The sequence below is a fragment of the Palaemon carinicauda genome, chromosome 13, assembly GCF_036898095.1.
Source record: "Palaemon carinicauda isolate YSFRI2023 chromosome 13, ASM3689809v2, whole genome shotgun sequence".
NCBI classification, from domain to species: Eukaryota; Metazoa; Arthropoda; class Malacostraca; order Decapoda; family Palaemonidae; genus Palaemon; species Palaemon carinicauda.
The window spans coordinates 71,074,275-71,090,305 of NC_090737.1; the positions used below are offsets into that span (position 1 = coordinate 71,074,275).

Here is a 16,031-nt window from a genome sequence, read left to right on the forward strand (position 1 = left end):
CTCACCCCCTTTCGGTCATCGACGTACCTTCTCCCTTGGTCCTGGGAGCTTGGTAGAGATCTAGGCCTAGGGGTATGACAGATTCGGTCAGTCGCCACCTCCACTGCACTAACACAAGCACTTTCACTTTCCTTACCTTTAAAGGCCTCCAGTTGTTCTTTAATAGCCTTCAACTCGGCCGCCAGGCTAGCGTACCGAGGGTCATCCGTAGATACGGAACCTGTAGGAGGAGCAGGAGTTACTACCTCAAGGGAAGGATCAACTTCCAAAGAGGAATCAATAATAGGATCAATAGATAAATCTACGCTAAGTTCGTCTTCCTTACCGCTAACAGACTTAGACTTAGACCTAGAAGCTCTCCTAACTCTATCGAGCTCTAGCTTACGCACATAGCGCTTCATAATTAACCAATCTTTCTCATCCAAAACCTTACATTCCCCGCACCTATTATCAAGGGCACAAACAAAACCCCTACAATTAGAACAAACGGTGTGAGGGTCTACCGCCATTTTCGGTAGTCTCACCTTACATTCCTCATTCGCACAGATACGGTAATGACTCTTTTCACTCATAATGAAAAACAGCAAAAAAGCTAAGAGAAAACAAAATACAACGATCGCCAAAACCCCAAATCAGAGTACTTCACCAAAAAAGCAGACTGGTACACCGAGCAGGGAAAGCGAAGAAAAACTCTTAATGACGGACCAACGTGTTGTCGATCCGGCCGGCAGAGATGAACTGAAGAACAGAAAACGGGAATGATTCCTCCTACCACCCTTTAACGGGTGTTACCACCCAACCACCACAAGGCGGTTGCCTAGTTTAGAAAAATTCTGCCGAAATAGAGATAATTAGCTATGTATATATAACTGCCAGGTAAGTTCTATTCATAAAAATATTGGCTAAGCATTTAATTTCTAAAATTTAAGATTGTGTGTGATTGTTTTCAGAAAGGTAATTTTTTGGTTGGGATCATATCTCTCCATGACATTTTTTATACGCAAATTCATGTCTATATTTTTTTCTTTTGCATTGGCTCATCTCCTTGGATAAATTTCTGCAGTTTGGAACTAGCAAACCTTTCCTCACATTTCAAAACATCTATGAGCTTCTATATAGTTTTCATCAGTATGAAGTCTCGCCTTGCATGCACGATTTTCACACTTCCAGTAGATCTTCAGTCTATCTGCACTCTCCTTATTCTTAGTATATATATATAATTCTCTTCATCAGCAACTTTGTTTTTTCTTTCTCTGAAATTAAAATCTTGCAGGTAGCCATGTTGTTGGATGGGTGTATTCTTTAGAAGTAACTCTATCTAAGTAAAAACCTTTGTTTCCAATTGTCCAAAATAGGAAAATAATAAATAAAACAGTTAAACTACCTAGTGTCTTTTAACTTGGGGACAAATTGCCCAACGACGAATTGACTTGGGGACAAATTGAGCGGGACGAATTGGGCAACGAAAAATTCACCAGGGACGAATTGCCCTAGCACCCTGACAACAGGGTCACTTCAGGCATAGTGTGTTCATACACTCCGAGTAGGAGAGAACGTGTTCGTCCAATTTACTGGTCCATTCTGTGGGATAATTTAGGGTGGCCTTAAGTAGAATGGTGTCTGATTATATAAGCTCTCAGGTAGGTCCCGAGAGAGAAAGATAATGCACTATGAAGCTCATATAGAATGTCTCACCAGCCAGAGCACTTTCTCAGCAGATCACAGACTTGCTCGCCTGCCTTTACCAAAGTGGCTACTTGGTAGAATTTGGGATGCTTGAAAGGAGCTTTGAGAGCAGTCTTATTTATCATCAGACATATGTCTCAAAGTGTGATGGTCATAATTCTTAGGGCACAAGTGCACACGCCTTTCGGTAATCTGAGGAAGGTATCATAGGGTCTTTCCCTGAAGAATATCTGTTCTCTGCATAGGCAAGAGAATAGGTAAAGAAAAGGCTCCTCATCAGTATTGAGAGTTTCTCTCATTCTCAGGGGATTGGTCCATAACCAAAGGGAGCTTCAAACAGTTTTGCTTATCCTGGCACTTGGGTCCCAAGGTGGGATAGTACTCATCCTCTGGGCAATGCTGCACACACTTACTGCTAACCAGAGGGTGACATCAGAGGGATCTTTCCCTCAAGACTTTCTCTCTACTCTGTATCGACAAGAGGGATTTTATCATGTCAAATATTTGATGGAGGGAAGTTCAGTTGTCTTCATCATCTCCCAGACAGTGTGACAAAGTAGTCAGTCTCAAATACGGCTAGGGACTTTCTCAATCCTATTTCTCCGCGTTAAGCTGACATGAAGATGCTTGTGTCATGTGAGAACCATGCAGAACTACTTGAGGAGGACTCGACACCACACACGTTGCATCCTTATCATTAGCCCCAGCAGTAACAAGAAGAAAGTTTCCAGACATTGTTCCTTTTAGTTTTGTTTCAGACCGATCACTTCCAGATGTAACTTTTATCAGTGCAAGGAAGAACTCACAAGTACAGCCCTGGAAGTAGCCTTCCAGTTTATCTGTCTGAATACTAGGAAATGAAGGCTAGGTCTGAAGGATTCAGACCACCCTTACCTCTCCATACCTTACAGATGTTGCCTCCAAGCTCTTGGACCTTTTCTTGGGGTCCTGAGGTGACTGCTCAGTAGTTATATAACACTCCTAGGTACTTCACAGGACTAGTAGGTATCTCATTTAAGTTAACACATTCAGAATAATTCCCAGGGAGAAGTAGAATGACTGGCTCTTTTACCATTTCCTTGTTCCCTTCTCAAGGGGATGCAGCAGCTGTATCAGTTACACACTGGTTGAATGTCCAGAGGTGCATTATATGATGAAGCACCTTTCTCCTCCATCCTTCTGGAAAGTGGGGTGGTGGTGGTCTCTTTTTAAGATGTTGGTGGATTACGTGACAGAGTCCTTTTCTCCTCCATCTTTTCTTTTCAATTTTTCTCTTGATGTGCCTGCTTTGACATCATCTCCTTAAAGAGAAAAGTTTTCTGTCCTAGTATGACCTCCTTTAAAGACAGTACTGGTCATGGCCTTAACAGCTTCTACATCCAATGATTAACTGTTAAGGTTATTGGAGTCACCGTTATCACTCTCATACAGGACCAGAAAAGAAGTGACACACATCCAAGAAAAAAAAGAAACTCCAGTTTGGCACTGGTTGACTCTCTCCCACCAATGACTGAGTCTCCCCACCTTGAAGGACTAAAAGTTTGTAGATGTGTAGAAACAAATAATAAATTTCAAAAGTAATTTGTATTTTCCCTTGCTATACAATTCGGAGTCCTTTAATTTAAATTTCTAACCTCTACTAACACTCTTGAGTCCTAGGCCTAAGGGCAAAAGTGTTTTTTTTGTGAGACAGGCTGGTGGGGCTTCCTCATTTATCACTATTATTAACCAATTACTTTCTTACTAATTCAAGGGTCTTTCCAGCTGTGCTGAAGGCATATCCTTATTTTGAAGGGCTTAGGTTTGCATAGCTAGGGAAGTTACAATTACTTTTAAAATGTTATATCTTGGCTTTTTTCTGAAGAAAAAAAAAAAGAAAAAAAAAAAAGAAATTATAGTACACTATTTTGTAAAGTAACTCAGGATCACTTAATTTTTATTAATCTTTTTTTTTAAAGCTTTTGAATTTCAACCCTCTCCATGTTTATTGATTTCAAATTCAACTATAATAGCCAGGTATGGTGGTCTCAAACACCTTTAGAGCTAAAGATAAGTAGCCTGCAATGATAAATAGTTATTAAAGCAGTGAACTTTTTTAAAAAATAACATTAGTTTTGTGGATACCATACCTTTATATTTGCATATGAAAATATCTTAAGTCTGTTTGTGCTTAGTAAGTTTGATAGTGAGGTGAGCCAGTACACAATGTGGACATGCCATTTCTGGCTGATCACTGTGATACTGATCAAGAAGAACTCTTGCAGTCTTTCCTAAGAGACCTGGTACTGTCATCACAGAAGTCTCCATCTGTGGCAATACTTTAGTCTGAAAGCAAATTAAAAGGCCAATTAGGACTTTGTCACACTTGAGCAGCTAAATGATACACATGAAAGCCTGGAGAATTTCAAGTCTTCTTTAGGGTATAAAAAAATTACAGGCAAAGAGACATAATGACATTAAAATTTACTTAACTTAACACTGATCATATAATACCAAGGTACAACTATAACTGAATTAAAAAAAAAATGTTGTCATGGAACAGTCTATCTCAACTGTGAACAACTACTAATCCTAACTAATATTTCAAGTCCACACACTACAGCTAAATAAAACATAGGACTAGAAAACTAAGATAATAACCTGACACTGAGGGACCATGCAATATTAAGAAGAGGATATCTGTCAATTGGCTTTTTCATTATAAGTACAGAAATCAATAATGTCAAACATTTAACTATGATTTTAAGTTCATCTTAAACTTCTCAAGGACTACATTAATTATTGTTTTCTATATTACTGCAATCAAAGTCTCAATAAAAACAATGTGTTTTTTTTTGAAGAAAAAAAATGGCCCTCTTGTAGAATAATGAAGGATCAAGAGGTTATCAAACTAAGATTTTAAATCAAAATATCCAATTTGTAGTAGTTTAGTTATTTAAATTTCCTTCAATTAATCATTAAGTTTTGCTCGCTAACAGCTTTTTCTCAGGAATCTTCACTAATGACTAAGAATGAAATTTCAAGGAGTGACCAACCATCTACTGAATACAAACTAAAATACATCCTGTATGTATGGTTATGAGAAAAAAATAGTTGGCGGGATTTTCTTTTTAAAATGTGAAACATCTGCATTATTAACTTCTATCCATTAGTAATGTCAAACAATTTCAAAAGGGAGTATATGAATGAAATCAACAAATTACCATAGATTTACCTTGAACTCCTTTTCCGTGAAATGATGTCCACAGGTAAAAAGCACACAGTCTTTATCATTTTCCTTAGATGGTTTTCCACCTTTGAGTTTACTTCCCGATGGTAATGAATGCCTTTTCTCTTTCTTGAGATTGATAGCACTATCTTCCCTCTGTAATTTCTGGATTTCATCTTGGTTCAAGTTGATAGAATCTGGAGCTTTAGTGACTAACATATCAACAGTAGCATCCAACTGGCTCTGTTCTTCACTAACAGCAGGTGCTTTACTAGTTGGATTAGAATCATTTCCAGATGGTGCACTAATAACCTGAGATAAGGCTTCAACATATTCACCGCCTGCTCCCCCTAAAACCAAAAAGGAGGAACAGTCATTTATTCATTAGTCACTTTTATCTTTTACAGATATTTCATACATCCTGTAAAATCAGCCACAAAAGTGTGAATGGGTCCCTGATACATATTGCAGAAAATGGATTTTAATAATAGAACCTATTTCAATAATTTCCTGGTATTAACCTGTGGTTTCCAGCTAAAGTCTTCCCCTTTTTTTATCACCTAATATTAAAGAATTAAAATAATTTTTTCTCTTTACAATATATGGTTTGAGATGTCGTATGTGGAACTTTATGGTAAACAAAACTGGAAGTCTTGGAAGCCAAATTTTAACCTAAAGAACCTCTTGACATCACTAATTAGTGTGGAGGCAAGGGGCTAAGATGAACTCTATATATTGAAATAATCATTTTCATCAACATTCTACCTATTTCAATTAATCAAAACTGAGGTTTACCTATTTTAAATAATAAACACATAAAAATTTAAATGACTTTACAAACAAACTGAAACCGCTAATCTTTAAACTTAAACAATAGCCTTGGATTCAAAGTAGAGAAGTAAAGTTACTTCTTCAAACCGAAAGTATGAAGAGAACAATTGCAAATCTTAAGATAGCCTATAACTGATAAAGCTGCCTAATATACACTTTAAGAACAATTTAAAATAAGCCATTACCTAATGATAATACAGGATCGAGCACTGAGCATACATAGTAAGAAAACTGCAGCCAAACCTTTCACATAGATTCCACAACAATAAACTTTTAATAAGGATGGACATAAGTATTCTGGGAAAGAGGGGACTGGGTATCTTAACCCAAAACGTGCTATGCATCAATTTTATAGACACATTATGAGCTGTAAAAGGACGACGTCGATATTAGCGATGCTTCATTTTTCAAATTTCCCGGGATTCAGTCTTAGACCTCCTGAGACTAGTTCAGTGATGTAGATATATTCTTTAACCATTCAGGTTGCAGCTGGAGGAAAGAGTTGCCAGATATTACAAGGTTTTACATACAATAAAAGGGAAAAGGTAACATCAACTTCAGGGGATGGGCGGAGCTATCGACATATGTTTGTGTGTTAGCGGTAAGAATATTTTTAATTTCCAATACATTTTATCATTATTTTCTGTTTTTATTCATCAGAATGGCCTTTTATGATGATGATAATGATTCTTTATCATATACTAGTGACTTTGACAATGTCAGTGATTATGACATCAAATGATTAAAGTGATGATTGTCCAAACGCAATCGGTAAAATTTATGGGTACAAAAGAACTTGCCTGAAAAGGGATCTGAAAAGGATGTATAACACAAATTTGAAGTCCTCAAATATGTAGTATACAATATGAATAGGTTTTTTATAGATTTTTTCACATATGCTTATGCCTTTTTTTCTTGTTTCATAGGGTATGTAATAATAATAGGTAATAATAGTGTTGGCCGGAGTGTGCATATGCAAAAACACATTTACAAATACACACATAAACACATCCATTCAACAAAGAATTATTTCTTGTTAATAATTTATATAACAAATTTTATTACGATCATTCACTAAATTTTCTAACATTTTGACATGAAAAAATTAAAATACATCAAGAACTATTTTATCAAGCCATCAAAAACAAAAAATTTCTTTACATGTCTTTATCATTTTCAATTTTTAAATTTTTTTCAAAAATATATACTTTACTCTTCTATGAGATTTAATTATTAGTTATTAATCTCCATTTTAAGGAAATTCTTTTGATATATGAATATTGGCTAATTTAATTGGTAGTAAATGAGAAAATATTAGTTTTATAATAAAATCGCGAAACTCATGATGCGGCCGTTGTGCTTTGGCAGCATTCCCCTAGCACTTCGTGGTTTACCTCTAAAAATAGATTAGAAACTTCCTTTCTAATGCCACCTGCCTTATCTACACTAATCTTTATCATACTAACAGGACATAAAACTTAACTTCTGAATCCATACTTATTGACAGATATGGGAATATGGAAAAAATGAGGTCAACATGTAGCTTTGAAATCATTCCTGGCTCTGAAATTCGGCTGAAGAGATAAAACTATTTCATAAATTTCAAATCCCCCTTTCTTGGAAAGGATCTGTAATTCACAAGCACACTTTGTTAGCGGCAAAGCTAAAGAAAGTCTTGATTGTAAAATGTATGAATGGCAATCTTTACGTTTCATAACATGGAGCTCTTATTATAATAATTACTGTACTAGCCAAGCTACAACCCTAGTTGGAAAAGCAAGATACTATAAGCCCAAGGGCTCCAACAGCAAAAAATAGACCAGTGAGGAAGGAAAATATGGAAATAAATAAACAATAAAATATTTTAAAAACTGTAACATCATCAAAACAGATATGTCATATATAAACTATAAAAAGACTTATGACAGTCTGTTCAACATAAAAACATTTGGTGCAAGTTTGAACTTTTGAAGTTCCACTGATTCAACTACCTGATTAGGAAGATCATTCCACAACCTGATCACAGCTGGAATAAAACTTCTAGAATACTGTGTAGTAATGAGCCTCATGATGGAGAAGGACTGACTATTAGAATTAACTGCATGCCTAGTATTACGAACAGGATGGAACTGTCCAGGAAGATCTGAATGTAATGGATGGTCAGTATTATGAAAAATCTTAAGCAACATGCATAATGAACTAATTGAACGATGGTGTCAAAGATTAATATCTTGATCAGACATAGGAAATTTAATAGACCGTAAGTTCTTGTCCAACAAATTGAAATGAGAATCAGCAGCTGAAGACCAGACAGAACAATACTCGAAACAAGGTAGAATGAAAGAGTTAAAACATTATTCCAGAATAGATTGATCACCAAATATCTTAAAAGACTTTCACAATAAGCCATTTTTTTTTTTTTTTTTGCAATTGAAGAAGACACAGACCTAATGTGTTTCTCATAAGTAAATTTGCAGTCAAGAATCACACCTATAATTTTAAAAGTCATACAAAGTTCAAGAAACATTATCAATGCTGAGATCCGGATATTGAGGAGCCACTGTCCTTGACCTACTTACAATTATTCTTTGAGTATTGTTAGGATTCAACTTCATACCCCATCATTTGCACCATGCACTTATTTTAGCTACATCTCTATTAAGGGATTCAGCAACCCCAGATCTACAATCAGGAGATGGGATTGATGAAAAGAGAGTAGCATCATCTGCATATGCAACAAGCTTGTTTTCTAGGCTAAACCACATGTCATGTGTATATAGTATGAAAAGTAATGGGCCAAGAACAAAACTCTGTGGAACACCAGATATCACATTCCTATACTCACTATGGTGCCCATCAACAACTCTTTGATATCTATTACTTAAAAATTCAATAATAATGCTAAGAAACGACCCACCGACTCCCAAGTGTTTGAGTTTGAAAACAAGCACCTCATACAGTAATATTACATCTAAATTACAATGAACAGATTTAATGATAGAAGGTGTTTCAATATAACCTTCAATATCTGTACTAGGGTGTTTATCATAAAAAAATAATAATGTCTGAAGTGATCTCGATCACTAAAATCCCCCTGAATTCTCACCAAATTAAGCATTCCATTAGCTATGGCATAAATTATTGGTAGACTGCCTTTTGGAAATGAAAATATAGTCTAGAGGGCATTTAAACACCTGTTTTTAAGAGGAAACAATGGATAGACTTCATACAGATAGTTGAAGCATGTAAGAGCTTGGGTGTGCCATGTGCAATAGAGGATGTCTGAGAAGATTGGTTGTCCACGGACATTTTCCAAGAATTCTGTTAACATTAGTCGGAGATCTCAGAGAAGATTGGTTGTCCACGGACATTTTCCAAGAATTCTGTTAACATTAGTCGGAGATCTCAAACAACTTTCTTCACGTCACACTGCGAACTCTAAATTCCAGTATGGTAAAAACTGTACCACTTACCTGTCTGGGAGAGCCTGCAGCCAGACCCGTGGGTATTGGCATGTCAAAGAAGGCTACCGAACCCCTCTAAACTTCACCCATCCCTTATCAAAGAAACCAGTTCTACATCCAAGTTATCTTACCAACACAGCAAAAGCTCAGTTGCTACCACTAGAAATTGCAAAACTTCTAGAGAAAGATGTGAAGATGATGATCTTAAATACTTCCCCAGGGTTCTACAGCATGCTATTCCTAGTCCCCAAAAGCTTAGGAAGCTTAGAGTGAATATTCTCCATAGACCTCTTGGATACATATTTTCATATTCAGATTCATCTAAATTCTACGAAAGACCTTCGAATTGTCAATTCAAGTCTCTAAGTTTCAGGCTCTTGACAGCCCGTCGATGGTCCTAAGGCCCCTTCCAAGCCACCCTTCTCCACACCCAATTGAGGTCTTTCAACCTGTTCTTTCACAGTGGATCGACTATTGAGGCAAACTGAAGAAAGCCACCTGAAAGAGAAGTGACTCAAAACCTAATCACTGAAATATCCTTTCAGAATTAGTCTTGACTTTGCAAAGTTGATTAGAAAACCTAGGTCCTGAAGAACCTGCCGAACCTGATATGGGTATTTGTGACATACTCTTTTGTCTTGCTCAAATCATGCAATAGTCTGGATAAATTGCAATCTCAAATACCAACAACTGCAGGAGTTGGAATACTACATTTGCCAGTTATGTAAACATTCCTAGGGTGATGTTGAGGCCAAGTGGCATTGCCTTGAATCCGTACACCCACCTCATGAGCCAAAACCCTAGGTAAGGTTGGAAGTGGTGGGCAATAGGAACCTGCTAATATGCATCTTTTGATCATCTGTAGTAAAGGTCAAGGTCCCTGGGTGTAGTAATTGGCAGACATGCACACTGTCATCATTTTGAGTGGATCGCACCTGATGTGTTTGTTGAGGACAAACAGGTCGAGGATTACCCTTCTCTCCGGAGTCTTTTTCTTTGGTACAGGGTAAACTAAATAGTCTGCTCAGGAATCTAAAAAACTGCATTTTACTATGATTCCTTCCTTCAGCATCTGACTTACAAAGAAGTTGAGTTCCTTGTTCCTGGCCTGATGAAACTAGTGGCGTGGAGGTGGTGGTGTTATTCACGACCAACCGATACCCTTTGAGGATATACTCTACAGCCACCAAGAAAAGGTCCAATGTTCTCGAAAACGATGGAGACAACCCCCAACCTGAAGCTACTGATTGATATTTGGTTTACTAGCTTCTCTGTTTCCCTTGCATGATATTTTGGTCTGCTCTGGTCCTAAAATCCAACTTTGACTGGTCTTGCTACAGGGCCTTACCTTGGTATGGGTAGCTTTGCTGTCCTCATTCCTCCCAATGAAAACCTGTGTAGGTCGAGTTTGGAATGGGAAACGGGAGTTGGTCTCTTAGCGACATGTTTAGGAACCTGTTGTGGGAACTTATAGGAAGTGACCTTATGAAAGGGTGTTTTCTTCATTTTATGATAAGGACGATAACCTTTCCTACACTATTCAGGAAGTGACGTGGCCATTGCCTCTGCATTAGCATTGGCTTTGTCCACATGAGCTTGGGCAACAGCAATATACACAATGGATCACTACAGAAATTCCTCTACCTCCACTTACCCCAAATTAACAGCAAGATAGAACATGGAGTCTTACCTCATACTTTGCCTTAATAAAGTTCTGCCAAGCTTCATAAATGGGCTTACATAACTGGAGCACTGCTGAAGTGGCCATCTGACAACCCCCTGTAGGCCCCACTTCCAAGAATGCCAAAGCATACACTAAAGTGAACAGGGTCTATTGAGCGCTAACTTATGATAACCGAAGGTGATCTGGAACTAATGGGAAATGGCCCCAAAATTGATTGGTTTCAACCTAAACGTCTCACTTCTTAGGTAAGAAGACTTCATGAAACCATCTTTGTTCCTTGAAGCCTTCAAACTTCTTAAGAGTACACTCCTAAAAAGGGGCTACAATCTTTGGGAAAGGCACTGTCATCCCAACCACTGAAGCATCGAGCAAACTGTGGTCAAGAAAGCCTTGAGTGTCTGATATTGCTTCTGTTAAATCATTAGCAGCAGCCTTGTAAGGTATCAGAACAACCTCCTTCGTGGTTAGCTGGGGACAAGAGCTAAGGGATGGATCTTTAAATCTCCATCTTGTCTGGAAATGCCATCAAGTTTTCAAATTCAGTGTCATTAAATGGTAAATCCATATATTTATTCCAAAAAACATCAGTCTCTGGCCAAAAGGCACACCCATTGCAAGGTTGTCTAAGTTTACCTACAAAATCCCTTTCATCTATATCCATGACAAGAATCTTCTGCCACATCCCCCACTACTACCAAGCCTTCAGGACTTGAAATGGAAGGAAAAAATCCGACAGGACCCTTCCTTGGAAGATGAAAACTTGAAGGCCCCCCAAAATTCAAATCTGTAAGAAAGGAAGAAAGTGGCCACACTGGAGAATCCCTTGGAAGCAGGTAACCTGAAGGCTCAGCAAGGGCCATATTCAAAGGGTTGGAAGAAAGGACTCCCATAGGAATCTTCCTTGGAAGTTGGAAACCTGAAGCTCCAGCCACAGCCGGATCCCTAGAATGGAGTGTGAAAGAGTATGAAGACAGGTCAACGGTACAATCAGCCCTCCATATTCATTGGGGTCGGGTAACAGAGATAGTCACGAAGATCGAGAATCCACGAATGCTAGCTGCCTAAGGTGGGTCAACTCATTCATAAATTTAGGAATGTGATATCTGGTGTTCCTCAGGGAAGTGTTATTGGCCCATTACTTTTCATACTATATACAAATGACATGTGGTTTGGTCTAGAAAACAAGCTTGTTGCATATGCTGCTGATGCTACTCTCTTTGCATCAATTCCATCCCCCAAATGTAGATCTGGGGTTGCTGAATCCCTTAATAGAGATCTAGCTAAAATTAGTGCATGGTGCAAATCATGGGGTATTAAGTTGAATCCTAACAAAACTCAAAGTATGATTGTAAGTAGGTCAAGGACAGTTGCTCCTCAACATTCGGATCTCAGCATTGATAATGTTTCTTAAACTCTGTATGACTCTTCTAACATTTTAGGTGTGATTCTCAAGAGCAAATTTACTCTGAGAATCACATTAGATCTGTCTTCTTCAATTGCACAAAAAATTGGTTTATTAAGAAAGTCTGTTAGGATTTTCGGTGATCAATCTATACTGAAGAAGTGTTTCAATTCTTTCATTGGACCTTATTTTGAGTATTGTTCTTCTGTTTAGTCTTCAGCTGCTGATTTTCATCTTAATTTGTTAGACAGGAAGTTAAGGTCTATTAAATTTCTTATGCCTGACCTAGATATTAATCTTTGGCACTATCGTTCAATTAGGTCATTATGCATGTTGCATAAGATTTTTCATAATTCTGACCATCCTTTACATTCAGATCTCCCAGACAGTTCCATCCTATTTGTAATACTAGGCATGCAGTTATTTCTAAGTCAGGCCTTCTCCATCATGAGGTTCAATACTACACAGTATTCTAGAAGTTTTATTCCAGCTGTGAACAAGTTGTGGAATGATCTTCCTAATCGGGTAGTTGAGTCAGTGGAACTTCAAATGTTCAAACTTGCAGCAAATGCTTTTATGTTGAACAGACTGATATAAGTCTTATTATAGTTTATGTATGAAATATCTGTTTTATGTTGTTATTGTTTTAAAATATTTTAATTGTTCACTACTTCTTATATCGTTTATTTATTTCCTTATTTCCTTTCCTCACTGGGCTTTTTTTTTGCTGTTGGAGCCCTTGGGCTTATAACATTTTGCTTTTCCAACTAGGGTTGTAGATTAGCTAGTAATAATAATAACAACAACCTACTAACTCACTGACTATTGCCTACCAGCAGTTGACTAACTAACTAGGTAACCCACTGTACTGTACTACATTCTTTTCACGTGCTTTCAGTCATGGTATTTTAGTTCATACTACTTTTCCGAGCTAATTGTACAATATTAACACAGATTCAGTACAAAGTAAGATGATGCTAACATGAAATTCATTGGATCACCAAACTATGTATTAGTAATAACAAAACACTTGTTCATATCTAACAACACTTGCTGATATTGTAGAATAAAGTCACTAATAGTTGATGATTGAAATGCACCTGAAATTGAGAAAAAAAGTACAAAAATGCTTTAATGAAGCAAATTATCTTTTTAAAATACATGATTTTTTAGATTGCGATAATGTTTGCTTAAAGTAGATGGTCTACTGACGAAATTGAGTGCCATGTTTTAAGGTTTTGTATACAGATTAATACTGTAATATAAATACACTAATACAGTTATCCCTCGCTACTTCGCGGTTCGACCATTGCGGATTCACCACTTCGCGGATTTTTTTCATAACGCATGTAAATACATATATCGCGGATTTTCCGGAAATTTCGAAAATACCGCGATGTGACCGATGATGCGAGATTGGAGAAAGTAAGAAAAATTGAATCATGATTGATTTTCAATATAAATGAAACTTTGAGGAACAACAAAGATATCATTTGTTAGAGAGATAAAGAGAAGTAAGGAATGGGAGGTAGTGAAAAGTAGCCCAGAGAGAGAGAGAGAGAGAGAGAGAGAGAGAGAGAGAGAGAGAGAGAGAGAGAGAGAGAGAGAGAGAGAGAGAGAGAGAGAGTGTGTGTGTTGTTTTAAATGTAATAAACAAAAAAAATTGATAGGTTATAACACATTGGTGCTTATGTAATATCAACTGTATACTGTAGACGGTTTGAATAAGTTAAGAAATGGTATAAACGATACCTTGTTAATGTATTCGTACACTCTCAAGAGCGGCAGCTAGATGTCAGCTGATCTAATCACAGCCAAAAGTAAAACAAAAAGAAGTCAACAATACTCGATTTTTAAAACACACCCGAAATTTAAAAACAAAAGTACACGCTTTCTTAATGTGCAATTAACTATTTACTGTAAAGAGTAGCAATTTTCTAGAATAAAATGATGTTTCCCAAAAAATAGTGGTTTGCTGATGAAATCGGATGCCGTATATTTAGCAACGATTGAAATGGATGTAAACTCGGCATAATTTTTTTGTTTCGTATTTAATTAACACTAAAAAAACTAATTTTAGTTTCTTCATCTATATGTAAGTATTGTATAACACGGAGAGAGAGAGAGAGAGAGAGAGAGAGAGAGAGAGAGAGAGAGAGAGAGAGAATGAATCAGCTGTTGTAATCGAATGCCGTGTTTTTGTTTCGAGAGAATTTCATCCCCACGACTATAACAACAACATACTGTACTGAACTTTACAGTATTATACAGACTACTGTAATATGATAAAGTAAAATATTTGTAATAACCTATTTTATATGAAATGGGGCTATTTTTTTTGTTCAAAATTTGCATTTACGTACGTAAAACACACACACACACACACTCTCTCTCTCTCTCTCTCTCTCTCTCTCTCTCTCTCTCTCTCTCTCTCTCTCTCTCTCTCTCTCTCTCGTAAATTGTTTTCCTGCTTTGCTACGTATGTATGATTTTATATAGATACGGTAAATAATATTTGTAATAACATATTTTCTAAAAGCTTATACTGTAATATCATTATTTATCACTTTCATCATGCGTGTTTAATGCCTTCGTTTGTTTACTGAGCGTGGTTGTTTACTGAATTAAGTAAAACATTGGTAATAACAAAATCAACATACTGTACTGAATAATCAATATAATCGATGCAAAAACTAACCTATACACAGATGTGTAAATGCGTTTGTTTCTTCATTATGATCAGAGATAAATGTAAACAAAACATTGGTTGCCATTTTTTATCGTGCTTTTTGGCGTGTTTAGGAAACGCATGATATAAAATCGCCTTTAATATTTGTGCCTGTTTTAGTTTAGGGTACTGTAGTACATGCATTAAGTGTTCTTTACATTAAAGGGTAGTTTGTTAACAGTACTACGTACAAGGGAAGGTTTTAAAAGTCTGAATATACATGTTTAATAAATACGTAAATATGGTGTCACTACTTCGCGGATTTTCACCTATCGCGGTCGGGTCTGGAACCTATCTACCGCGATAAACGAGGGCTCACTGTAGTAGTTCTTTTTCAATGAACGTTGAATAATTATCCTACCACACGAGAATTTTTTTTTAAAACATCACCAACATTTAAGAAGTTCTAGCAGTCAAATCTATGACGTACTATGCCGTAAGCATTGCATTCATTGAATATGCAGTGTACATTACACGTAAACTACAGTACGTAGTGTAGATGCACTGTACAAGAGCCTCTGTCAAGACAATCATGAACAAACTAAATAAGTAACTACAGTTAGGCCTCCATATCCATGGGTTCAATCTTTGTGGATTCGATCATTCACGATACAGAGAACCGTGTAACATATTAATAGAAAATCACCTATTCGTAGTTTTATGACAATTACTCTAGCTGACCGACATTTTCAAACTAACTGCAGAAAGCAGAACAGCCCAACCTTATAGCCAACACATGTAAACTATTGAGTGATAGACTCTTGGTATAGTAATTCTAATTCAGTAATAAAAAATGATTGAAGGAAGTTCACACACACATGTCTAAGTAATATTGATACATATGTAATAAATAATGCTGATGAAAAATATAAAACGGATTTCGAGCAAAGTAAAAAATCTATTTTTGGGTGAGAGTGCCATGTCGTCCTAATGGAAGGTTCCTTTAGGTAGCCTTTCTTAGAGATATTTGCTACAGTGATACTCCCAGAGAAATAAACCAAAGGTCTCCAGGATTTTAACTCCCGGCG

The 16,031-nt window shown here is 36.8% G+C and overlaps 1 protein-coding gene across 1 annotated transcript in view; it reads right to left on the reverse strand.

Annotated features, from left to right (window-relative positions):
• LOC137651651 (uncharacterized) overlaps window positions 1–16,031 on the reverse strand; it is a 128,930-nt gene that overhangs the window by 20,271 nt on the left and 92,628 nt on the right. The window contains exons 6-7 of the mRNA XM_068384870.1: window positions 4,901–5,244; window positions 3,816–4,011 (exon numbers count right to left, since the gene is read on the reverse strand). Of these exons, the coding sequence (XP_068240971.1) occupies window positions 3,841–4,011; window positions 4,901–5,244 (515 nt within the window). The 3' untranslated portion in view covers window positions 3,816–3,840. The remainder of the gene's footprint in view (window positions 1–3,815; window positions 4,012–4,900; window positions 5,245–16,031) is intronic.